This window comes from Cercospora beticola, chromosome 4 (genome assembly GCF_033473495.1).
Source record: "Cercospora beticola chromosome 4, complete sequence".
NCBI classification, from domain to species: domain Eukaryota; kingdom Fungi; phylum Ascomycota; class Dothideomycetes; order Mycosphaerellales; family Mycosphaerellaceae; genus Cercospora; species Cercospora beticola.
The window spans coordinates 97,764-120,653 of record NC_088938.1 but is presented as its reverse complement, the minus strand read 5'-3'; the positions used below and the strand labels follow the sequence as shown (position 1 = coordinate 120,653).

At 52.7% G+C, this 22,890-nt stretch overlaps 9 protein-coding genes across 9 annotated transcripts; 5 read left to right on the top strand and 4 right to left on the bottom strand.

Moving 5' to 3' along the window:
- Positions 1-115: 115 nt before the first annotated feature.
- On the top strand, positions 116-2,023 carry RHO25_005686 (uncharacterized protein; the record flags this gene model as incomplete). The annotated part of the gene is made up of 7 exons (XM_023596570.2): positions 116-292; positions 344-558; positions 610-664; positions 720-908; positions 966-1,192; positions 1,242-1,355; positions 1,405-2,023. The coding sequence occupies 7 exons, from the start codon at positions 116-118 to the stop codon at positions 2,021-2,023; spliced, it is 1,596 nt and encodes a 531-aa protein (XP_023452833.1).
- Positions 2,024-2,758: 735 nt separating this feature from the next.
- On the top strand, positions 2,759-4,639 carry RHO25_005685 (uncharacterized protein; the record flags this gene model as incomplete). The annotated part of the gene is made up of 6 exons (XM_023596569.1): positions 2,759-2,876; positions 2,935-3,198; positions 3,258-3,977; positions 4,038-4,119; positions 4,171-4,451; positions 4,509-4,639. 6 exons carry the CDS (start codon positions 2,759-2,761, stop codon positions 4,637-4,639), a joined length of 1,596 nt encoding a protein of 531 aa, XP_023452836.1.
- An 89-nt stretch (positions 4,640-4,728) lies between these two features.
- On the bottom strand, positions 4,729-6,314 carry RHO25_005684 (uncharacterized protein; the record flags this gene model as incomplete). The annotated part of the gene is made up of 2 exons (XM_023596568.1): positions 4,729-5,524; positions 5,590-6,314. The coding sequence occupies 2 exons, from the start codon at positions 6,312-6,314 to the stop codon at positions 4,729-4,731; spliced, it is 1,521 nt and encodes a 506-aa protein (XP_023452835.1).
- Positions 6,315-7,558: 1,244 nt separating this feature from the next.
- On the bottom strand, positions 7,559-8,909 carry RHO25_005683 (uncharacterized protein; the record flags this gene model as incomplete). Its single annotated transcript, XM_023596567.2, has 2 exons — positions 7,559-7,894; positions 7,953-8,909. The coding sequence occupies 2 exons, from the start codon at positions 8,907-8,909 to the stop codon at positions 7,559-7,561; spliced, it is 1,293 nt and encodes a 430-aa protein (XP_023452829.1).
- A 748-nt stretch (positions 8,910-9,657) lies between these two features.
- On the top strand, positions 9,658-10,953 carry RHO25_005682 (uncharacterized protein; the record flags this gene model as incomplete). The annotated part of the gene is made up of 1 exon (XM_023596566.1): positions 9,658-10,953. One exon carries the CDS (start codon positions 9,658-9,660, stop codon positions 10,951-10,953), a length of 1,296 nt encoding a protein of 431 aa, XP_023452828.1.
- A 621-nt stretch (positions 10,954-11,574) lies between these two features.
- SSB1 (Heat shock protein ssb1) lies at positions 11,575-13,812 on the top strand (the record flags this gene model as incomplete). Its single annotated transcript, XM_023596565.2, has 8 exons — positions 11,575-11,668; positions 11,732-11,858; positions 11,921-12,089; positions 12,145-12,471; positions 12,524-12,571; positions 12,627-13,205; positions 13,261-13,333; positions 13,382-13,812. The coding sequence occupies 8 exons, from the start codon at positions 11,575-11,577 to the stop codon at positions 13,810-13,812; spliced, it is 1,848 nt and encodes a 615-aa protein (XP_023452832.1).
- Positions 13,813-14,373: 561 nt separating this feature from the next.
- On the top strand, positions 14,374-15,796 carry RHO25_005680 (uncharacterized protein; the record flags this gene model as incomplete). The annotated part of the gene is made up of 3 exons (XM_023596564.2): positions 14,374-14,386; positions 14,458-14,567; positions 14,696-15,796. 3 exons carry the CDS (start codon positions 14,374-14,376, stop codon positions 15,794-15,796), a joined length of 1,224 nt encoding a protein of 407 aa, XP_023452831.1.
- A 343-nt stretch (positions 15,797-16,139) lies between these two features.
- RHO25_005679 (uncharacterized protein) lies at positions 16,140-17,856 on the bottom strand (the record flags this gene model as incomplete). The annotated part of the gene is made up of 3 exons (XM_023596562.2): positions 16,140-16,495; positions 16,560-17,723; positions 17,775-17,856. The coding sequence occupies 3 exons, from the start codon at positions 17,854-17,856 to the stop codon at positions 16,140-16,142; spliced, it is 1,602 nt and encodes a 533-aa protein (XP_023452025.1).
- Positions 17,857-19,812: 1,956 nt separating this feature from the next.
- RHO25_005678 (uncharacterized protein) lies at positions 19,813-22,761 on the bottom strand (the record flags this gene model as incomplete). The annotated part of the gene is made up of 1 exon (XM_023596561.2): positions 19,813-22,761. One exon carries the CDS (start codon positions 22,759-22,761, stop codon positions 19,813-19,815), a length of 2,949 nt encoding a protein of 982 aa, XP_023452026.1.
- Between the last annotated feature and the right edge of the window lie 129 nt (positions 22,762-22,890).

Here is a 22,890-nt window from a genome sequence, read left to right as displayed (position 1 = left end):
CTGTATGCCCCCGGTAAAGGTTCCCCGCGTGTTCCGCAAATAAGTGCGTCTATATTAGAGTTGGTCGTTGGCCATAGCTGAATCGCTGTCTCTGCGTGAATGCAGAATCGCAAAGATGGAGAAAAGTACCCAGGAATATTCGCCAGGAAGCAGTGATGCAGATCATCTGGAACTGAAGCATGAGCCGACAATAGAGCCAGTACCGCAGGAGTTGCAAATCAATGGCGGCATCCTAGTAGATGTCAAAGATGGGGACAAAGCGACCAACTTTAAGCTTGCTCAAGACGGACACGTTGCGTACTCCTCTAGCATCGCCTTGGGGAAGACACTGATCTTTCTGTAGACTGTTCTCATTCCTCAACCGACCGACGATCCAAACGATCCCTTGAATTGGTCATGGAGGAAGAAGCATGCTATATTGTTCGTTGCTGCGTTCGCTGGCTTCACAGCAGACTACACTTCCACTTGGGGACCTGCTGTATTGTTCCCACAAATGAGGGAATGGGACGTCTCAGTCCACGCAGCGAATCGACCAAATAACCTCAATGTCTTGGCTGGGTAGGTCAAACTCGTCGCGATGTTGGGAACACAACGCTGAGAATTTCGAAGAGCTCTCGGGGGTTTGATATGGGTGCCTGTGAGCTCGTGGTTCGGACGTGCGCCGGTATGTGTATCGCTCGATCAAATCTCCGGAAGTACAGTGTCTGACTGGGTCTCAGGTCATGTTCTGGACGGCCATAGTCGGATTTGCGGTCTCTTGCGGAGCAGCTGCAGCCCCCTCATATGGAGTTTATTTCGCCATGCGAGTCTTGACCTCGCTCTTCCTCACGGCTGGCCAGACAATGACGATTGCGGTCTTGAAGGACATTTTCTTCTTCCACGAGCGAGCGCGAAAGATTGGTCTGTGGGTAAGTCATTATCTCGGAGCTTCCTTCTCGTGGGCTCTCGCTGATCCATGCTTCCAGGCATTGTTGTACATTGCGAGTCCTTATTTCGGACCCCAATACAGCAACTTCATCCTGTACGGCACCGGAAGTTGGACTGATGTTGCTTGGGTTGGCGCTGCAGTCGTTGCCATCAACATCATCCTGGTAGTTCTGATCATCGATGAGACGTGGTACGATCGGACCAAACCCTCCCATGAGCAGCCAGAGCGAGCATCGAGCCTGTACGGCCGATTCGAGCGCCTAGTGTAAGTTGTCCTTCGAAGAGAAACGTTGCAAGGCTGATGTTGATTGCAGTGGCATATGGCAAATCCGGCATCACAACGAATACTTCCCGAGTCTGTGGCCCACGTTCAAGGGCTTCTTCGAGATCATATATCAGCCAGCGTTCTTCTTGGTTGCTCTAAATTAGTGAGTTGCCTTGCCTGCAGAGTCCTCGTCACTGCTGACAATCTTGAAGTCTCATGAACTTTGCTTGGGCTATCGGCATCAACATCAGCGGTGCCATCTTGTTCGCTCAACCCGAAGCAGCTGGAGGCTACGGGTATAATTCCAAACAAGTCGGATATCTGTACTTCACACCAATCGTGGCCATCTTCCTCGGAGAGATATTTGGCCACTACTTCAACGACTTCATGGCCAGAAGATATGTCCGCAAGCATGGCGGTGTTTTCGAGCCTGAGGTCCGAATCTGGACTATCCATATTGCCATCCTGTTCATGGCTCCCGGGCTCATTCTGTTCGGATTCGCGCTGGAGAAACATCTGAACGTGGCCGCAGTCATCTTCGGTTGGGGCATGCACACCTTCGGCCTGATGGTCATGTCTGTAGCGAACATCGCCTACGGCCTTGATTCATACCCCACCTTGCCTGCAGAAGTTGGTGGCTGGCTCAATTTTGCTCGATTGATGGGTGGCTTCAGCGTGGACTACTACCAAACCGATTGGGCGAATGCTGTCGGATATGATGGCAGCTTCGGCACTCAAGCTGCCATATCGGTGGCTTCGATCGTTCCGGCCGTCATTGTGCACATCTGGGGAAAGCGCCTGCGTGCAATGGGCACACTTGCCAAGAAATAGATGTCAACAAAGAGGACAGAAGCATGACCAGAAACTGCTGCTGAAGCCAACAAACATCTCGTCCGTCAGACTGCGTGTAGAAAGCGTTGATGTTTTGATTTGAGTGCATAACAAGAAATACACAGATGTCATGGGGGAAATTGCGAATGACGAATCACAGTGCCAAGAGAAACCGTGACCCACTTTTCCTTCACCTCCTCTCTCCCATCATGTGCTTTCTGAATCAACACGCCGGTTTATACAATTGCCGACTCTGTTGTTCATTTCGCCCCTACCGTAGCGATAACAGCATCTGCTTAAGTATGGGTATTGTCGCTGAACGTGATCGACATGTGTCAATTACAAAGATGCATCTGCAGCCACGCCGGGCACTCCACCAGCGTACGCAGATTCATTGCGCTACTATCTATTCTACCAAGCACGATAGTCTCTCATACTGAGCTCTTCAGCATGTAGACGCTGAGAAGGGCTGGACCTGAAAGGCGCGGAAGCCAGACCCCGGAACAAGTTTCGGAAGCCCCAGACGGAAAGGTCTCGGAATAGTGCCTGCCCAGCATAGCTTCATCTAGGTCAGCGCCCAGAATGCGGAGTCTGGAGAGCATTAGCATGGATACGCAGTCATCCAGAGCAAGCTAGGTCCCATTGGCCAAAAGATTCAAAACTGCCTGGCGATAGCTTAGAGACAATAGTCTGGAAATCTTCCTACAGGTTTGAGTTGTCACAAATCGCTACAGAATGTTGATACTATCGCCTTTGGTATGGCTCATAGCAAGCGCCTTACTTGTATTTCGCCTATTGTTCAGCCTGCGATCACGTCGACCGAAAGGCACACAAGATCTTCCTGGGCCTTCGGGTGAGCCATCGCAATGCCGAATCGGTAGGTAACCAGATACTGACGACGCCCATAACAGGACTGCCATGGATTGGTAGTGTTTTCGATCTGAATAAAGGCGAAGGCGGCTACTTCTGGTTCAAGTTCACAGAATGGAGCAAACAATTCGGACCCATCTACCAATACAAGACCTTTGGCAAGATCAATGTGGTTGTCAATACAGAGAAGATGGCAAATGATTTGCTGAGGGAGCGAGGAGAGTTCTACAGCTCCAGAGAGAGTCTCCCAATGGCATCTCAGCTGCTAAGTGATGGATATAAGGCTCTTTTCCTTCCATATGGAGGTACAATGATACGCGAAACGTGCTTAAAGAAGTCCGTACTAACGAGGATGGTTTGGCAGAGAAGTGGCGCCGAGTGCGAAAGCTGCAACATCATGTAACTCAGGTCAATGCGGCAAATTCGTACCAACCACTCCAGCAGCACGAATCCGCTCGTATGGTGAACGATCTGGTCTCGAATCCTGGAGAGTACAAGACACTATTCCGTCGGTATGCCTCCGCCCTCATTCTGCGACTCACCTACGGCATCGAAGTGCAGACAGGCAACGAAGACATCGTCCGATTGGTCTACGAAAACCAACTCAATGTCGAACGTGTCTCAGCACCAGGCCAGTACCTGGTCGACGTGTTACCGATCCTGATGTGGCTGCCAACTTGGCTTGCACCATTCAAGCAAGAGGCAAAGGCTCACCGCACGCGGGAGGTGAATCTGTTCTCAAGCCTTGTGAAAGGTGTTGAGCAGGACATAGAAGCAGGAAAGGCGGGACCTAGCTTTACTCGCACGTGGCTAGAGAACAAAGAAAAGTGGGCGCTTGAGGATCTGCAAGGTATCTATGTTCTTGGAGGACTTTACTCAGCTGCCGCTTCCACGACTGCTTCTCTGGCAACGAGCTGGTTACTGATGATGGTTTTGCATCCGGAGTGGTTCCAGAAACTACAGGCTCAAATCGATGAAGTTGTAGGACCTGATCGACTGCCGCGGTACGACGATCTTCCAAATCTACCACTGTTGAGAGCAGTGGCAAAGGAAGTGGCAAGAATGAGGCCAGTCACTGCCGGAGGTAGGGACACTCCCATTCTCGTGAGACTTGCATGCTGGTCTTCGCTCACAGCTGTTCTAGGCATAGCGCACAAGTCCACGCAGGACGATACTTACAATGGCTACTTCATTCCCAAAGGTAGCATTATTCATCCGAATCTGTGGTAAGTCTCCCAAATTCGGAGTACGTTTCTCTGTTCCACTAACGCAGTAAGGGCTATCCACCATGATCCACAACTCTACCCAGATCCGTTCACCTTCAATCCCGACCGCTGGCTATCTCCAGACTTCCCCACCACGTATAAAGAGCCTCTAACAAAATATCCAAACATGAACAACTTCTCAGTTTTCGGTTTTGGCCGGCGTCTTTGTCCCGGTGGACACATCGCGGAACGAAGCATTTACATTCTATCTGCTCGTATGGCATGGGCTTGTAACATTGAGAAAGCTACTGATCCGAAGACTGGAGCACCAATAACTCCTCCTGAGTATAATTGTGAGTGATGAAACCGTTTGATTGGAGGACACTAGTGACTTTGCTGATCTATCGCAGATGTCAAAGCGTTGAATACCGAACCTCATCCGTTTCCGTTCCAACTCGAGTGTCGGAGTGAGAAGCATAGGGAAGTCTTGCAGCGAGAGGCGAGGGAGGCGTCGGAGGCGTTGAGTAGTGGGAGTAGATAGTGCAGGTCGATTGAGCACACCATGAAAGGGCCTAGATCTCTATTCTCGTATAAAGACGTTATTGAGTTTCATTTTGTTCGGTTTGACACTCAGTACCCACTGCCAGTGCCTCGAACGACATCGCACTGCGGTATGCGACTGTATGGCGCTCCAGTGAGCCATTGTCCCTCCAATACAGGTCTCGGCAGGCTTGTCCAGAAACGCTGCACTCTCCGGCTCGACGACAGAAACCTCTGCCTTACTTGCTCAACACCTTCATCAACCAAGCGGCCATCTCTCTTCCTCCACTCGCCATCAATGAGGACGTGCTTGATCTGTCCAACGTGCGAGTGCATGACGATGGCAGCCACAGGATCGTTGAAGCCAAGAAGACCTGGGGCTGTGCCATCGAAGACTACGACGTCAGCTTTAGCTCCTGCTTGCAAAACACCAAGATCTGGCCTTCGAAGTGCCAGACCTCCAGATCGTGTTGCGAGTAAGAAAGCCTGATTCGTTGAGATTGGATTGTTCGCTGGTACTCGCCAATTCGCTCGCTCCGGGCCATAGAGCTGATCACGGCCACGCTGAAGCCAGAGACGCGCCTGAGACATGAGATCCCCAGACTGAGCGTAGTTTGTACCCACACTCAGTGAGGCCTGATCGGACATGTGGATTGTCCGGGTCAAGTCAGCTCCGTGACTCATCTCGTAGCCGACAGCTGTTGAGATGTAGTGATTGAACCTGCGAAGAAGCGTTGCATCTGTGGGAGTGATCCCATTGCTATGAATGAAGATCACTGGCATCGAAAGGTTGAGTAGACCGAGGGAAGCGAGTAGGCTTGGACTGTTTTCGTTACCGTCGACGCCGCCGACAAAGTGTGTTTCTAGTACTGTCGCGTTCGATCCCCTGCTCAAGAGTCAGCTTCCACGGTATCTTTAATTTGCTCCAGAGATGAAGGAGCCGGAACATACCTGATGAACTCAACAACCTGCTCGATCTCTGCTGGTGCCCCAATGTCGAAAGTCTCATACGCCAAGCCCATGCTGATCAAATTGCTCTGCTCCTGGCTGTGTACTTGAAGCTCTCTCCAAAGCTCAAATTGGGCTTTCAAAGTAAAGTTGCCAGGCTTAGCCCCAACTTGTGGAGCAAAGATGCCGCGTATACCGCTGTCGAGATGAGCTCTATGTGCAGCTCGAGTGACTTCCTCATTCCATGTTGCGGAGGCAAGATCAACAATGGTTGTCACTCCTGCATCTATGGCTTCGAGGAACCCCAGGAGCTGGGAGTCATATATGATATCGCCATCGTAGACTTCAGCCAGTAGTGTGGTGTTCGTCCAGTGCGCGATGTATTCTGCAAGGGTTGCGTTGCCCGCAATGGTGCGCTGAGCTGTTTGCCATGAGTGTCGGTGGGTGTCGATGAATCCTGGGACAATAATGTCTCCGGTTGCATCGATTCGGTCGATGCTGGTCGTGACGTTACTGGTATTGGACCTTGAAGTAGGAAAGATGCCGGCGATGCGATCGTTCGTGATGAGAAGTGAGGAGTCTCGAAGGACCAGAGGGATTCCATTCGCCTCATCATAGGAGACTATAGTTGCATGCTCAAAGAGAGTGGATTGTGCGAGAGCAGACAGGGGAAAGATGAGACTGAGTATGCATTGCCGCCACGAAAGAGAATTATGCGGAGAAGGCATGATTGGTAGAGTTCGTGGCCTCCTTCCCGATCTGTTGGAGAAACGCGATGACCTTCAAAGGTGTTCTTACCAGTACTGATACTTATACAATCGGACGCAAGCTGCATCCGATACCTGAGAAGCCATGAGAGGAACTAGCACGTCAGTAATTTTCCCCAAACACGTCCCAGGCCAAGAGGTCGCAAGACCTCAGACTGGCGCTCGTCGAAGCCGTCGTCTTCCATGCCGGCATAGCCAGGAAGATGGACTCTGTGCTTGAACGCGAACGGACTTGGGAGTTGGTGGATTGTGAGACCGGATTTAAGAGAGGCAAAAGTTATGCCGACTGCTGATGTTGTCCCGACGTCTGAGGCTTGGTGGCTGGAAGTCGCGTCAAAGCTCAGGTCAATATTTGATGTGCGCCTTGCTTGAGGTCCGAACTCTGTACTTGCGACTGTTGTTGAAGAGGAGAAGAGTGAGCAACGCGGCACGACGCGTACAATACACATCTGGCAGCGACCGGCACAGCACGGCCTTGACTCGACGTTGATGAAGCACGATATGCAGAGATGGATCAGCAAGCCACCAACAATCCTTAGCCCACGCGGAATGGGCCACGATCACGGAAGAGAAGGACAAGTAGAGTCAGCATAGCTGCGGGCCACCATTGGTCTCGACCACCTTCGGACAATGCCTTGACTCCTCAGATACGAAGCGATAATCATGCGGCGGAGAGATGAGCATACGATGGAAGGAAGATACAGGCAGAAGGTCTCAATTGTCCTCTGTCAAGTCGAAGCTACTGTACATGCGGTTGCTCTTGTTCGGAAGAGCCATTAATGCAATGTCCATCCGAGGCGGAGTGTGCTCAGAGGGCGTCCAGCAAAACGAAAGCAAAGTCTGTCAAAAGCAGTAACAAAGTCCTCCTCGTTCGAGAGCTGTGAAGCTCATATGACCTCTCAGAAAGCAGAAAAGAAGTGTGTGAAGCGCAACGGAAAAGAAGTGCGTCAAGCGCAATGACAAATGCCGCCATATGGAGCCGTGAAGCTCGACGAACAGCTGAGAACGCAAAGAGTGTCGAAGGCGGTGACAAGTGTCGCAATGTGGAAATTGGAAAGCATCTGCTGCTCGCGTCAGTCAGGTCTTGGTTGAGAGTATGCTGGATGGACCTTACCAAATGGACCAATGCTGCAAATCTCATGTCGCTCTGTCTGGTGTTTCGTGTGTCTTATGAGCAAGTATGCCAAAACCAAGCGGTCACGTCTTCAAACCTCGTTCCAGTCGGGAAAGCGAATGCCTCTGCATTTCTTGCAGAGCTTGCAGACGGTAATCTCCGAAGAGTTCTTGCGCGTACGAAAGACCCAGTCGTCCAATACATCAGACTCGAAGAAGTTGAGTAAGTATTCGCTGATGTCGTACGAGGCCTTGGGGTCTATTGGATCATCAAGGAATGGGTCGTGTGGGTAAGTGTTCAACATCTTGGTGTTCAGACGACGGATTTCCTTTCGGACTGTGCACTCGCACAGCTCGTAGCAGCGGGCTTCGTGAGCTCGGGGCCAGCAAGCTTCCTGGCTCAGCTCGAACCATTTGCTCTCGGAGAACTTCGAAACTGTCAGCCCGATTGTGAGTTGGAAACAAGAACGTGGACGGGAGACTTACGTGTGGTGGAATGAGAGTGAACATGTGGCCGTTCCACCCCATGAAGTGCTCGTCGCGCCAGAGGGGACGGAGCAACTGGAACTTGAACTTCTTCACCAGGTCAATGTAATGACCGACGCTGCGAATGTAGTTGCCGACGCAGCGCTGGTGCACAACATCTGCGTCGAAGACGAATGCATCGTGCTCGGCGAAATAGATTGGGCCACATTCGGCGCGGATCTGGCGACAAGTGTTGATGATGCCGGGAAGGTTGTAAGTCGCCTTGCGGTGGAAGCAAGGTCCTCCGCGGCACGTGAAGTCCTCGAGGCTGACCATCACCTCACCGTCAGGCTCGAGAACAGCCAAGCGGTAGATCTCGTTGCGGATCTCGCCTGGCAGCTTCTTGAGTGTTCCAATGTCGGACTTTGGGGTTGCCCGCTTGCTCTCTTTGTGGGCAGTCTGCATGCGCTCGAACGCCTCCTTTGCCATGAGCAGCTTCTGGCCGAACTCGCTGTTGATCGGACCAATTGCATCCTTCTTGTCGCTGAAGACATCGCCATCGCCAAAGACATCTCCATCACACTTGAATTCCGCCCCAAAACACCCATCTGCCGATTTCACCTTTGCCATCAAGCTGCCGCCAACGCCGCACACGCCGAAGCCAACTTCATCATAACGGGCGAGAAATGGATTAGACAAACCTTTGACTGAACCGCCTGGCGGCAAATTCGGAAACCACTGGGCCATTTCTTCGACTTGCTGGACGCGGGTGCCGGTCTTCCAAACTTGTGAGCGGCGCAGCTTGCGAAGCTGACGCGACTTCTTCTTGAATGCAGCTGGAATGGGGATCTTGAGGTGCCGGTGGCGGCGGTGGTTGCGGTCGAAGTGAAGAGAGTTTGGGTTGGCAAGTGGTGCCACTGAGTGGAGTGAAAGCTTGGAGTCGAGAGGGATTTGCGAAGCGAGAGCGGAAGAGCTCATTTTGACTCGCGTGCGTCACGTGTAAGTCTGTTTGTTGACGTGCTCGCGCTCTTGTGTAATAGACTCAACGGCTTGCAGGTAAACAGGGGCGCGTGCAGGGCGCGAAATGATGTCCGACAGTCGTGAGGACAACTGGTGTAGCTGACAGTCCGAGAGATCTTGCAAGAGCGATGAAGTTGAGAGCGTGTTTTATGTTGTTGGATGAGCGCGAGCAATCACCGGAGGGAGGTACAGCGGTGGTGAAAGTATAGGGGTGGCGCAAGTGAAGTGCGCCAGATGCAGCTCTAACCTTGTTTAGCGCGCTTCACTTGCGCCTTCGCGACAAGGTTGACGTACTCGGCCGTTGCGGTGCCGACCGACGCGCGATGAGACAAGATCCAACTAGTCGGAGTGGCTGCGATATTCGAGGGCCTTCTCATCGTCTTAAGCGCCAGAAATGCGCTGCCTTGGTTGGGATGGGCGACCGAGAACTGAGCTGCCCCCAGCAGTTTACCGCCACATTAGAACTGCAGAAGGAATCAACCAGTCCACTGGCATCACTATACATCACATGCCTCAACGAATTTCACGTAATGAGTGTCTGTTCAGTTGCTGTGTGCACCTCTAGACCCAACTACCACTGACTATTCTGCTCTTCTTCCATACCTCTCACCACTCTAACATCCATCCATACCACTCTAACATCCATTCAAATCCGACATCATCCACACCTGATCAGACCTCAAGTGCACAAGGCAGACCCAACACCATGGTCACTTTGCAAGAAAGGATTGCCGCCGCCAAGGCTGCTGAAGCTGAAATCGCGCTTGAAAAGAAGAAACAAGCGTGGGCCGACGAAGAATTCGAGTATTTCTCAAACTACTTCAAGGATCGTCATCAGCGGGCAGAGAAGTTAAAGGAGCTCCAAACGATCGCGAAGTCGGGTGAAGTTCTTGACCTTAATACGGACGACGAGAACGAGGAAGCCGACAGAATCAAAGAAGAGGCACAGGCTATGCACGTGCATGAGTCTGATAGTGCGCCTGAGACAATCTTGACCTTCAACTTAGGCGGACATACAGAAGCACTCTCCAGTGCACAGGCTCCTTGCTCTATGCAAGGATTCGGCCAGCGAGTCCGCGCGCCAGCAGGTCTTACTAGTGCGATCACACCTTTCTCTGCCGCAGCAATCGACCAGCAAACCAACACGTCAGAAGCTCAGGGTCAAGCACTCATTAGTACGAACGCCTCCTCACCTATGCTGCCACTATCCCAGCAGATACACACGTCACAGACACATGTTCATGTGCCCACTCGTTCCAGTTCTCGCCCTGTTTGGCCCATTGGACGGAAGGAATCCAGCTCGACACCCAATGCGGGCAGTGGGATGATCAGAGCTGCAGGTCCACGTGAGCAACCGCCAAACCCAGAAAATATGTTCACGCCCTTTCGCCCTCCATTCAAAGACCTTCCAACAATCATCAACGACCCCTATGGGACGCATGGTAGGGACTACATCGAGCTGCGGTGCGGCTTGTGCAATGCAAACACAGGCAGAGGCCGGACGTTCATGAAGGGAGTACATGGCTTACACACGCATATCAGGTCGATACACTACGCAGAGGTCATGAGGCGCATGGAGAAGTTTCCTTCCGCCGAGGAGGTTGTCCAAATGTGTGCATATCGGTCCCTCACGCGAGAGGAGGTCGAACAGATTCGACGCGACCCGTTGCAGATCGAGGTCGTTGTGGGACCTGCTGCAGACGCCGAACATCCCTCACGACGTTCGCGAAACAGATCTTCGAAGGGGAGCAAGGGCGCCGAGTCAGGCCGACGCGATCGCTCCAAGCGCGAAGCACAAAAGAAAGTGGCCAAGACGAAGAACAAGAAGAGGCAGCAGCATACCACATTCAAAGAGCGCCACATTGTCGAGAGCGAAAGCGGAGACTCTGCTGATGATGCGGTCCGAGTGACTCGTCCGCTTCTGCGCAGTCATGGCGAGAAACTTGTGCGCAGAACATCACCTCCACCGAAGGTCGTCAGTGATGTTGCTGGTCTGCAGTAAGCAGGAAGTGAATGACATGGAGTATGCTGCAGCCAAAGCTTCAAGGACGACTTGGAAAGATCCTTCAGGAGTCATCGTTCGAGGGCCCCAGAAGCAGAGCTGCACGCGATCGGGAAGCGAACGAAGCTTGATGAATCTGAATATATGCCATACTGGAGCAGAGAGCATGATTTCGGCCTGGATGTGGAGCGATGTGTATTAGGCATGATCTTGCAATAGTGTGAATCAAAATTCTTTCCAGATCAACTGTTCCAGTCCTATCAGTGTTGCCAACGTGCTTCCAAACAAGAGTTCTCTGTCGCGGACCGCAACGCTGTAGAGTGAGCTGTACAGAAGCCGATGCTAACGACAGGGGACGTCGCGAATCACACAAGTGAGATGCGTGAGCTCAAACATAGCCGACTTTCGAAGGGCGACATGATGGCAAAATGCCCGTGAAAGGTGAAGTGAGGTGTCGTCGTAGTAAGCAGACCCTTTGCCGCTAGCCGGGCGCTCGGACGTTTTTGGACCCACACAGCAGAACAGATCTTTTTGAGTTGCGAACTGAGAAAAGTGCGCTTCTCTGCTCTGCCATCTGCACCCTCTCTCCACCACCCACTTCTTCCACACCACACATACAACATGGCGGACGAAGTTTACGACGGTGCCATTGGCATCGATCTCGGAACCACATACTCATGTGTCGCCAACTATGAGGGCGCCGGCGTCGAGATCAGTATGTGCAGCGCACAGCGCCAGCGCCGAACCATTGAAATTCGCATCTAACACTCGCCGATAGTCGCCAACGAGCAGGGTAGCTTCACCACCCCATCCTTCGTCTCCTTCACCTCCGAGGAGCGTCTTATCGGTGAGGCCGCAAAGAACCAGGCCGCCATGAACCCAGAGAACACCGTCTTCGATGTCAAGTGAGTGCGAAATTCGAGAGAAAAGAGGAGGCGAGCGAAAACACCATACTGATCGCCCGCAGGCGTCTCATCGGTCGCCGATATGATGACCCAACCGTCAAGAAGGATATCGAATCATGGCCATTCAAGGTCGTTGAGGAGGGTGAGAACCAGCCAAAGGTCCAGGTCGAGTATCTCGGCGAGACCAAGACCTTCTCTCCTCAGGAAATCTCTGCCATGGTCCTCGGCAAGGTCAGTGATCCGCGAAGACTGCAGTTTCAGACAGTCCAAAACTAACAATGCGCAGATGAAGGAAGTTGCTGAGACCAAGCTCGGCAAGAAGGTCGAGAAGGCTGTCATTACTGTGCCAGCTTACTTCAACGACAACCAGCGTCAGGCCACCAAGGACGCCGGTTCCATCGCCGGACTCAACGTTCTCCGTATCATCAACGAGCCAACTGCTGCCGCTATCGCCTACGGTCTCGGTGCTGGCAAGTCTGACAAGGAGCGCAACGTCCTCATCTACGATCTCGGTGGAGGTACCTTCGATGTGTCCCTCCTCAACATCCAGGGCGGTGTCTTCACTGTCAAGGCCACTGCTGGTGACACCCACTTGGGAGGTCAAGATTTCGACGTGCGTAATCAATCCGCTGTGCTTATGTTGAATAACAACTGACCATGCGCAGACCAACCTTTTGGAGCACTTCAAGAAGGAGTTCCAGCGCAAGACCAAGGTACAGAGCCATTAGGAGTTCCGACGGCCAAAGAATTTTGCTGACAACCAAACAGAAGGACTTGTCTGGCGACCCACGTGCCCTCCGTCGTCTGCGAACTGCCTGCGAGCGTGCCAAGCGCACTCTGTCCAACGGTACCCAAACCACTATTGAGATCGACTCTCTATTTGATGGGGAGGACTTCAATTCCAACATAACCCGTGCTCGTTTCGAGGATATCAACAGCAAGGCTTTCAACGGCACCATCCAGCCAGTTGAGCAGGTCCTGAAGGATGCTGCCATTGAGAAGAGCAAGGTTGACGAGATTGTGCTTGTCGGTGGTTCCACCCGTATTCCACGGATACAGAAGCTCCTCAGCGACTTCTTCAACGGCAAGAAGCTCGAGAAGAGCATCAACCCTGATGAGGCTGTCGCCTACGGTGCCGCCGTCCAGGCTGGTATCCTCTCTGGAAAGGCCACCTCCGCCGACACTGCCGATCTCCTTCTCCTCGATGTCGTCCCATTGTCGCTCGGTGTCGCCATGGAGGGCAACATCTTCGCCCCAGTTGTCCCACGTGGACAGACCGTCCCAACGATCAAGAAGCGAACCTTCACCACCGTTGCCGACAACCAGCAGACCGTGCAGTTCCCAGTGGTCAGTATCTCTGGATTTCGAACTCGCGCGAAGCCACCAGCTGACAATTTCACAGTTCCAGGGAGAGCGTGTCAACTGCGAGGACAACACCTCTCTTGGAGAGTTTACGCTCAGCCCTATCCCACCCAGTTCGTATTCCCAGCTTCCTGTTGAAAATGTAGACTAACAATCTTTAGTGCGCGCCGGAGAAGCCGTCCTCGAGGTCGTTTTCGAAGTCGATGTCAACGGTATCCTGAAGGTCACCGCAACCGAGAAGTCTTCCGGCCGCAGCGCCAACATCACCATCTCCAACTCCGTCGGCAAGCTCAGCTCTGGCGAGATCGAGAAGATGGTTGAGGATGCCGCCAAGTTCAAGGACAGCGACAACGCATTCAGCAAGAAGTTCGAGTCCCGACAACAGCTCGAGAGCTACATCAGCAGAGTGGAGGAGATCGTCTCCGACCCATCAATGAGCATGAAGCTCAAGCGTGGCCAGAAGGAGAAGATCGAGAGCGCTCTGTCCGACGCCATGGCCCAGCTCGAGGTTGAGGATGCCACCAGCGAGGACCTCAAGAAGAAGGAGCTTGCCCTCAAGCGTGTTGTCACCAAGGCCATGTCTACCCGATAAGCGCCTCACATCTACTTTTTGGGTCTTTGTATTATGGCGTTTTGCGTGCAGGGAGTCAGAAAAGGCATGCTGAGCAGGAAAAGCTCAATGTGCTTGGAACTCTTTATCGCGCGCATAGTATAGATCACTAGCAATGACTGAATGGCTGGCAAAAGCAAGATTGATGTATGATCAGCATTCGAGGTCAGGGTGTCATGACGCTGCGAATGTTTATCCGTAGCTACGAAACGAGACTGCAACGATCAAAATGCCATTCCTCCCAGGTCTCTTTCACATTCTTCTCTTCTGTGCTGATGAAGTGGCCTTGCATGGTCATGTTGGTGCTCATCCAATGAGAGCGCAGCAATGGAGTTCTCTCGCCAACGAAGCCGATTTTCAAGCTTTTCCCAGCCAAGCTGTTGCCTCCCCGTCATTGACCTACATACTTCTAGCCCACCTCGGAAGCTACAGCAAGCTATCATGATCGAAGCAGTGTGGCCCTCCTGTCCAAATCCCACTTGACCCAAAACAATTCCCACTGACAGCTCCGGCCAGCTCCCGACAACCACAGAGTCCATCACCATGGCGAACAAGAGTACGTGGCAGAAGTCGTGAAAAAGTCTAAAAGGAGAAGTTGTGCTGAAGCTGAAACTCGTATTTGTGCAGAAATGCCCGCCAGTGGCACGTTATCGGAAGACGGACTCAGACATTTCAAGACGTACAAGTACTCGTCTGTGGACCTTTCACCGATTTCGAATCATATTTTGAGGCATTATGTAGGTATCCGAGACTTCCCTGTGCTTACTGCTGTTGCCAAGCATTTTGCGCAACCACTGTCTCTATGGGGAGATGGAAGGCAGGAGCAATAAGATGTCTTAACTGAGTGACTAACTTCTGACGATAGTGGAACTTCTGCGTCGAATTCCTTCCATTATGGCTTGCTCCGAATATGGTCACCCTCATCGGGTTCTTCTTCATCATCGCCAACGTCGGACTCCAACAGCTCGCTGATCCTGGTCTCATCGGCCCTACCTTCTCCTGGGTCTCCTACTCCTACGCCTTCGGCGTATGGGCCTACTCAACAATGGACAACATTGACGGCAAACAAGCCCGCCGCACAGGCACCAGCTCCGGCCTAGGCGAACTCTTCGACCACGGAATCGACAGCTTGAACTGCACTCTCGCCTCCATCCTTGAAGTCTCAGCAATGGGCTTAGGCTCTACTCCCTTAGGAGCTCTCACAGCTTTAGTGCCTTGTCTTCCAATGTTCTTTTCTACATGGGAAACATACCACACCCACACCCTCTACTTAGGCTACTTCAACGGCCCCACCGAAGGCCTCCTAATCGCCAGCCTCATCGCCTGGGCTTCAGGGTACTTCGGGCATCAAATCTGGCACGAGCCCATTGCTAAAGTCCTCGGAAACGCACACCTCCTAGGTCAAACCTCCGTGAAAGACATATGGGCCCCGCTCCTCCTCCTCGCGTTCTTCATCGCCCATTTACCAGGTTGCATTTACAACGTCGTGCGGGCCCGAAGAGCTGCAAACCTGACGATCCTTCCCGTCTTCCTCGAATGGACTCCCATGCTCCTCTTCTGCGGCTCCCTAACCCTCTGGCTCGGCTCCCCATACTCCACTCTTCTAAGAGACAACCACCTCGTCCTCCTCTGCCTCACCCTCTCCACAGTCTTCGGCCGCCTCACAACAAAGATCATCCTCGCGCATTTGACACGGCAACCTTTTCCCTACTGGACTGCTCTTCTCGCCCCTCTAATCGGCGGAGCAGTGCTGGTCAATTTACCTTATATTGGTTTCCCGGCACCTTCAGCGGAAATTCAATTGTACTATCTTTGGGGGTATTTCGTGTTTAGTACGATCGTGTATGGACGTTGGGCGTATGTGGTTTGTACGGCAATTTGTGAGTATTTGGGGATTAGGTGTTTGACGATTCCGGAGGAGAAGTGGAGGGCGTTGGAGAGGGAGAAGCAGGCGAAGGCTGCATAGACGGAGATCGGGTAGTGCTCAAGGGAGGGGTTAGTGAAGTGAGCTAGTTGCAAGCTATGACTGGGTCTAGAGAGCCGCTCAACGCTGGCTGAATAGAGATGATTTGTGTTTAGTGCATAGAGGGAGTTTTCTTGTAGTTGAGCAAGCGGCATCAGACAGTAAAATATTATAATAGACAAGCATGGCATTTCGGAAGCTTACTCTCCCTACTTTCGCAGGATCGAAGAAGCAAGCAAGCATCACTGGCACAGTGAAGTGATATCGAATGTCTTTGACATGTGCTCATAAAGCTCATTAGATGCAATACAAAACTATCCACTCTATACATTTCCATCACTCATGATCATGCAATCGCCTTCTCAGAGTGCGTCACAGATTTCTTCCTGTTGACAGTATCCTCAATATCTGCCAAACTCGACTTCCTTCCATCATGGGCAATATCTGCCACATCAGTGAAGTTGACAGTCGGCACGAAGCCAGGCGACTTCCAAGCGTTAGGAACCTTCGCGTACAGCTCATCGACTTGTTCCAGAGTGAGGCCCTTGGTCTCGTAGATCAAAGTGTAGACGAAGATGATGCAGATGAAGCAGAAAGTGCCCCAGATGAAGAACACTTTGGATTGCAAGTTGGCGTTTCCTGGGCCGGAGTCGACGAGGTAGGGGGTGGAGTATGCGATAGCCCAGTTAAGAAGCCAGTTGCCTGCGAGGAGAATGGGGTCAGCAAGGTAAAGTAGAGATTTGGGATTGGTGTGAATGCAACTTACTGGCTGTAGTCATCGAAAGAGACTTGGCTCGGACCTTGAGCGGGAAGATCTCACCCGTGACGACCCAAGCACAAGGTCCCCAAGAGCAAGCAAAGAAGAAGATGTAGATGCACACGAAAGCGATCAATGCTCTCTGTGCTGGCATATCATCAGTACCAGCCCCGGTGCCGACACCGCCGACGATGAACTGGCAGACTGCCATTCCGATAGCACCGAAGAGGAGGAGGTTGCGGCGTCCCCAGGTTTCCACCATGTACAGGCCAGGGAAAGTCGAAGCCACGTTGACGGAAGATGTAATCATGCTGACCACGAAAGAGTTCTCGATACCAGAGTGCTTGAAGAAACTTGTTCCGTAGTAGAAAATGAAGTTTACACCAGTAAGCTGCTGGAGGGCTTGAAGACCACACCCAGTTGCCAATCGCTTTCCAAGGTTTCCGCGGAAGCAGTCGAGGTAGGAGGCTTGGCCGAGACTCATCTCGTACTCGTGGTTGGCCGTGATTTCGGAAAGCTCGTCGATGATAGCTGGATCATTGACATCGAGGCGTCTGAGTGTAGCCAGCGACTTTGCAGCCCGCTCATTATCACCACGCTTGATCCACATACGTGGAGTTTCAGGCAGGATGATGAGACCTCCGACCAGGATAATAGACCACGCGAATTGTACGGCGATCGGAATGCGATAGCTTCCAGTGTCATTGCGGTCTTTGGTTGCGTTGTCGACTATTGCAGCGAGGAGAAGTCCAATCGTGATTGCCAGTTGGTATGCACCGACGATCGAACCACGGATCCATTTGGGTGCCGTCTCGGACTGGTAGAGAGGGATGAGTGCACTGATCATACCGACACCATATCCAGCGAAGAAACGACCAGCAACGAAGAGTGGAATCTCAGTGGCCGCGGTTTGAAGAATGACTCCGAAGCAGAAGACCAGATTTGAGACCATCAGACCGATTCGACGTCCGAAGAAGTCACCAGTAGGCGCTGCGGTCAGTGCTCCGAAGAAGGTACCGGCGGAGAGCAGTGAGACGATGGTGGATGACTGCGAGGATGTGATTGCGGGATTTCCGTTCTCGTCCGTGTGTCCAGTTGAGAACTCCTTGAGCCAGTATGGCATGGCAAGGATGCCACCGATTGTGCCAGTATCATAGCCGTAAAGGACGCCACCTGAAGCGTTGTTAGTCCTGTGCAGCTACAGGAGATCTGATAAGTACTTACCAAAGGCGACGAAGAGGCCGACAGCAATAGCAGGCCATGCCTTACCAGGCGTGCCCTCAGGCGGCTTGATGGTGAAAGGCATATTCAGCGAAGCGTGTGAGAGACAAGAAGCTCACACCAACACACAACGAAGAAGCAGAAAGCAGTGCTTCACAAAAAAGCGCAGGGCAACCAGCGACACTTAAGAAGTCTACCCTGCTGCCACGCGACCAGCACGAAGTTCACTTCCCTCACCAATGGGAGGGGAGTTATGCCTGCTAGTATGGAGCCCCAGCTGTACTAGCCCAGATTCCCCAAGCACAGGCAAGATGAGCTTCGCTTGCCAGCCAAGGATGCTTCTCTCCGGCCCGAATAGAATGCGGGCTCGCGTGAGAGACTGTCGTAAGGCGGTGGCGTGGCCAGTGGTGACCAATACGCGCTGGTTGTCGCACTAGCTCGGCGTCCAAATGGCTCAGAAGCTGTGCATTCGTGTTGCTGCACTCCAGAAGGTGCGAAACTTTACGTAGGGTATGCTGGTCTTGCAGTTTCGCCAGGACACAGACGTTTATGACCCGGTCCGTGCCAAAATAGCAGCAGAAATTTCCTACCATTGGGCAGCCTAGCTTGGAGATCGTTCATCTGGGACGGGTTTGCATAAGTTTGCCATCCCATTCACATCCGCCGGCGAGAGCTGTGTAGACCAGTGACATGAAGGGCGTTGACCATTGGCAAACGAGTGGCCTGCTGCATGGCGCATGCTGAGTTCTGGAGCGCCGCTGGTTGCACGGAGCAGGGGAGAGCTGCGCTCCACATCAGCCGCCTCCAGAGCACCAGGCGGCCGGCGGGCCTATCGGAAGGCTATTCGTGAAGACGAAGCTTACGCCGCTTGTCTGTCCTTCGCCGGTGGTGAAGTTCGGAGACCATTGTTTCTCATCAGTGAAGCGGCAGTGAGTAATGCATTAATGACCGAGCGTGAGGCATCGACAGATGAAGTCGGCGTGCAAGTGGTATCGTGAAGTTGGAGAAAAGCTTTGTGGAGTCCGCCAACCGCCAGCCGTTCACGCCAAGCGCCAGGCCAGATGAGCTTCTCCTTCCCGACAATACTCTTTCCTTCAAGACACATCAAAACCCTGTCACTCGCTCTTCCAGTCCCGATCGCTTTCCATTATGCCATCACTATAGCACACTTCGTGTACAGTACAAACCAGCATCCCGCATCCACGCCCAACGGACTTTCACCTTCTGCGGAGAAATGCTACGAATCGAGCAGAAAACCGCCTCGGTCTCTCTCCGGCCACATCAGACTCCCAGGATCACAGCCCCAAAGTCGAACTAGGGCAACAATGCGATGCAACTCGCAGCGCCGTCAAATCCCGCCGTCGTGTCCAAGCATTACGCCAGCCAAACCACCGAGCTTGATCATGCGTTCAAGATGCTCGGCGTGGCTTGTATGTACTTGTATATTTCGCCTTAGGTGAATTCGGTAATGCTGTCGTGTTGATCAAACTGCACATTCGCTTCCAAAAACTCAGTCTCAGGCTTGATGTGCGATGCTACAGCAGAAGCGAGACAAGTCGCAATGCCGCCGAAAGACTCGCCGAGCCCATGGCATCGTACTCCACTCTCCAGAAAACCCAAACAGACCCATGCTCATCTGATCACTCCTGTTGTGGAGCTGCAGACTGCAGTCGAAGCTCCATCGAAGGCCAAAGAACGAGTCGAGAAGTCTCTCGCTTGCTTGCTTTGTTGCTGCATGTCAGACGGAGATCATGTAGTGATTTGGTTTGGTGGCGGCGAGGCTTGCAAGAAGTGCTGACAGCTTGAGCTCATTGTGTGAAACGGCAATAGTGAAAGGGAACTACTGGTCGCAGGCCATCGGAGTCAGCGGATCAGAGTGTTGCCGATACTAGAGTACGGCATTGTGAGGTCCGTGTAGTCTGGCTGTCCAGCTTGCTTTCATGCTGTCTAGATCTATACACTGCCACTTACCTTCACTGTAGCACAATCTTACACGATGTAGCTGCAGCCACACATCCTCTCCCTGAGCACACACGAGCGTCTACGCCAGACTAGCAAACGCTCTCTTCTTTCCGCCCTTCCCAACTACATCCTCACTCGCCTCTCCTACTTTGTTGTAATCCAAATACCCCCCATTTACAATCTCTTCCTCCCTCACCTCCCTCGTCATGATCTCGAGGGCCGCGACGTTCGATCCCAGGATTCTCTTCTCCCCATCCTGCCACTTCTCGTAGGCATCATAAATCTCCTGCAACAGAGGCTTCAACTTCTTCGAAGCCACTATCTGCTGCATGTGCGCCTGCAGCATGAAGTATGAGATCGTCCATGCGAGTTCGGGGGACATGCATTTGTGGAGGAAGATGGCGAGGAAAGTGAAGAGGGTAGGCAGAGTGGAGAAGGGAAGGACCAGAAGAGCGTCATTCAGTGCCGGTCGAGGCACACGCTGCAGAGTGTTGAGGACGTGGCGTTCGGCGGAAATGTTGCCGTAGGCTGTGAGGATGGGATTGCGTTCAGGAGGGTAGGCGGGCATCTTAGGGTTTGTGAGTCGTTGTCGATTGTGCTTCGTCATCAGCTCCAGGTCTGCGAAACCAAGTTCTAGCGCTTCCATAATCTTCTCGCCGTGGGTGAGTGTGGAGATTGTTTGCTTTGAGGCGGCGGCGACTTCTGCATTCTCGTCTTCGTCGCCTTCGAAGTCGTGGTCAATGTTCTTGGCCAGAGTCGCTTCGTACTGTTCTTCCAGCTCGCGCTCGCGCTCTTCTTCGAGGAAGATCAGGTCATCGCCGACGTTCCAGGTCCGAATGGACTTGTCATGTGAGGCCGTGACAATAGTCTCGCCAGTCTGGCTGATGGCCATTGCCCAGACTTCACCATGATGGCCTTCCATTTTTTGAATCTGCTCAAATTTGTCGCCATCCCATGATTTGACCACTCCATCCTTGCCTGCACTGAAGACTGTATGCTTCTCTTCCTGCTCTTGAGGATGCGGTATGAAGCCGACCTGCATAACGCTGTCTTGGTGTGCGAAGAAAGACTTGTGGCAGTCACCAAAGTCAAGACCCCATATCTTGACATTCTTGTCTGCCGAACTGGTCACAATAAGCTTGGAGTCACTCGATATGCTGATGTTGAGCACGGGAAGTTTGTGGCCGTAGAGGATGTGGTACGGCTTCAGGCTGTCCACGAAGAACAGCTTAACTGTGTTATCGAGGGTGCTGAGCGCGAGATACTTTTGGTCAGGCGAGAAGCAGATCGAGAGCACGTCGTCGTTGACCTTCAGCTGCCGTGTTTGTGTTAGCTTCAGCCTTTGCGTTGTTCTTCTTGTGCCGGGAATCTCTTCGTCTACAATATCGAATCGCCAGAACTTTGCGCTCTTGTCTGCAGATCCAGTGACTACTGATCTTCCATCAGGATGAACAGCGAGAGACCAGATCGCGTGCTTCTCATCATGAGCCTGGATCTTCTCGATCAGCGTACTTGTGCTGATGTCCCACAGTTCGAGCTCTCCGGACTTGGTGCCGAGAAGCACCATACGGTCGCCAGGCAAGAAGGCCGAGCATAGTGCAGTGCCGCACTCCATCGTCCGTAGGCATGACTGGGTACGCAGGTTCCATACTTTGAGCGATCCTGCTGAGGCACTTGCGAGCATGCGATCATCGGACGACAGCGCCAGAGTGCGAATATCTGTCCGATGCCCAGACAGCTCTACTGCAAGAGAGCGACTGTAGTCGGGCGCTTCTCGACTCCCTTTGTCCTCTCTTGCGCGATGTGCCACAACCTCGTACGCCTCCAAACGGTTGTCCGTGGTCGATATCAGCAGCTGCAGCTTCTTCGCAGCCTTAGCTCCAGATGTAATCCAATTTACGGAGCGAACCTTTCCTCCCGACGCCCATTTCCCATCTGGCATTTTGACACCAGTCCGAACGATCACGTACGGGACGAAGACGTCTGTCACCTCCGGTTGTTCCAATGCCTCCTCCTTCTCCGGCACCAGTGTCTCTCCCGCTGCAGCAGCCTTCTCCCTTCTTCTCTTTCGCTTCCTGAGCATCACTCGGTGTAACTCGTCTGCAGACCGTATCCGAAACAGCTCAACAGCCTTCTCTGAGCCGTGGACCGCGATGTAGTCCTGTTTTGGATGGAAGCTAACGCTGACCGTCCTGTCTCTTCCTTGTCTTTGTATGGTTCCTTGGCTACGTAGCACATTTTGTTTTTTGCCGTCGCCCACAGACAGCGCCAACTGAGACAGCGCATCGATGCCCAGACTCCATACTTTGAGCTCGCCATCGTTGCCCGCGGTGATGCAACCCGCTCCATCTGGACTCATGCCCAATGCCCAGCACTCGCCACTTGTTTGCGCAACATGTGTCTCAATGCAATGCTGCGCTGACAGATCCCATATCTTGACCAGTGCGTCCTTCGATGTGGACAAGAGGTAACGTTCTTCCACATCTTCGTCTGCTATGCCGTCTACATTCTCGTTGGCCTGCGCTCCAGCCGTCGAAGTTCGAAGGAAAGACAAGCCGGTGATCTGATCTTTGTGGCCCTTCAACCTGAACTCGGCAGTTTCAGAGAGCAGGTTCCAGATAATGATGTCCGTGTCTCTGCTCCCACTTGCAAGTCGTGAACCCTCTCGATCGAACTGTAGATGTGTGATGGCGCTCCTGTGCGCATTGAAGCTCACTACAATCTGTCCGGACAGCGCATCCCATATCCGTATAGATCCGTCTTGATGTCCCACAGCGAAGAGATCGGGTTGCACATCGCATTGTGATATGCAGGTCACGACACTGCGATTGTCCTTATCGTTCCATCGTGACAGTAGCTCGCCCTTCTTCACATCCCAGCATAGCACTTCTTCATTCGCGCCTACAAAAGCTCTTCCACTGCCAGCATTGCGACTGGATGAGTCGGCAGTCCAGACGGTGTTGGAGGAAGCGGTGGCAATGGTGCCAAAGATTTGTCCAGGCTCGTACCTGCGATAAGAGCGCACCATGGTCCTGTTCGGTCTAGTCAGCCAAAGTCGACATGAAGCAATGGCGCAATGTTCACTTACCTGTCTGGAGGAAAGAGCTCCTGCACGCCCAAGAATATTTCTCGAAGATCGGCAGTCGCGCGCCCCACA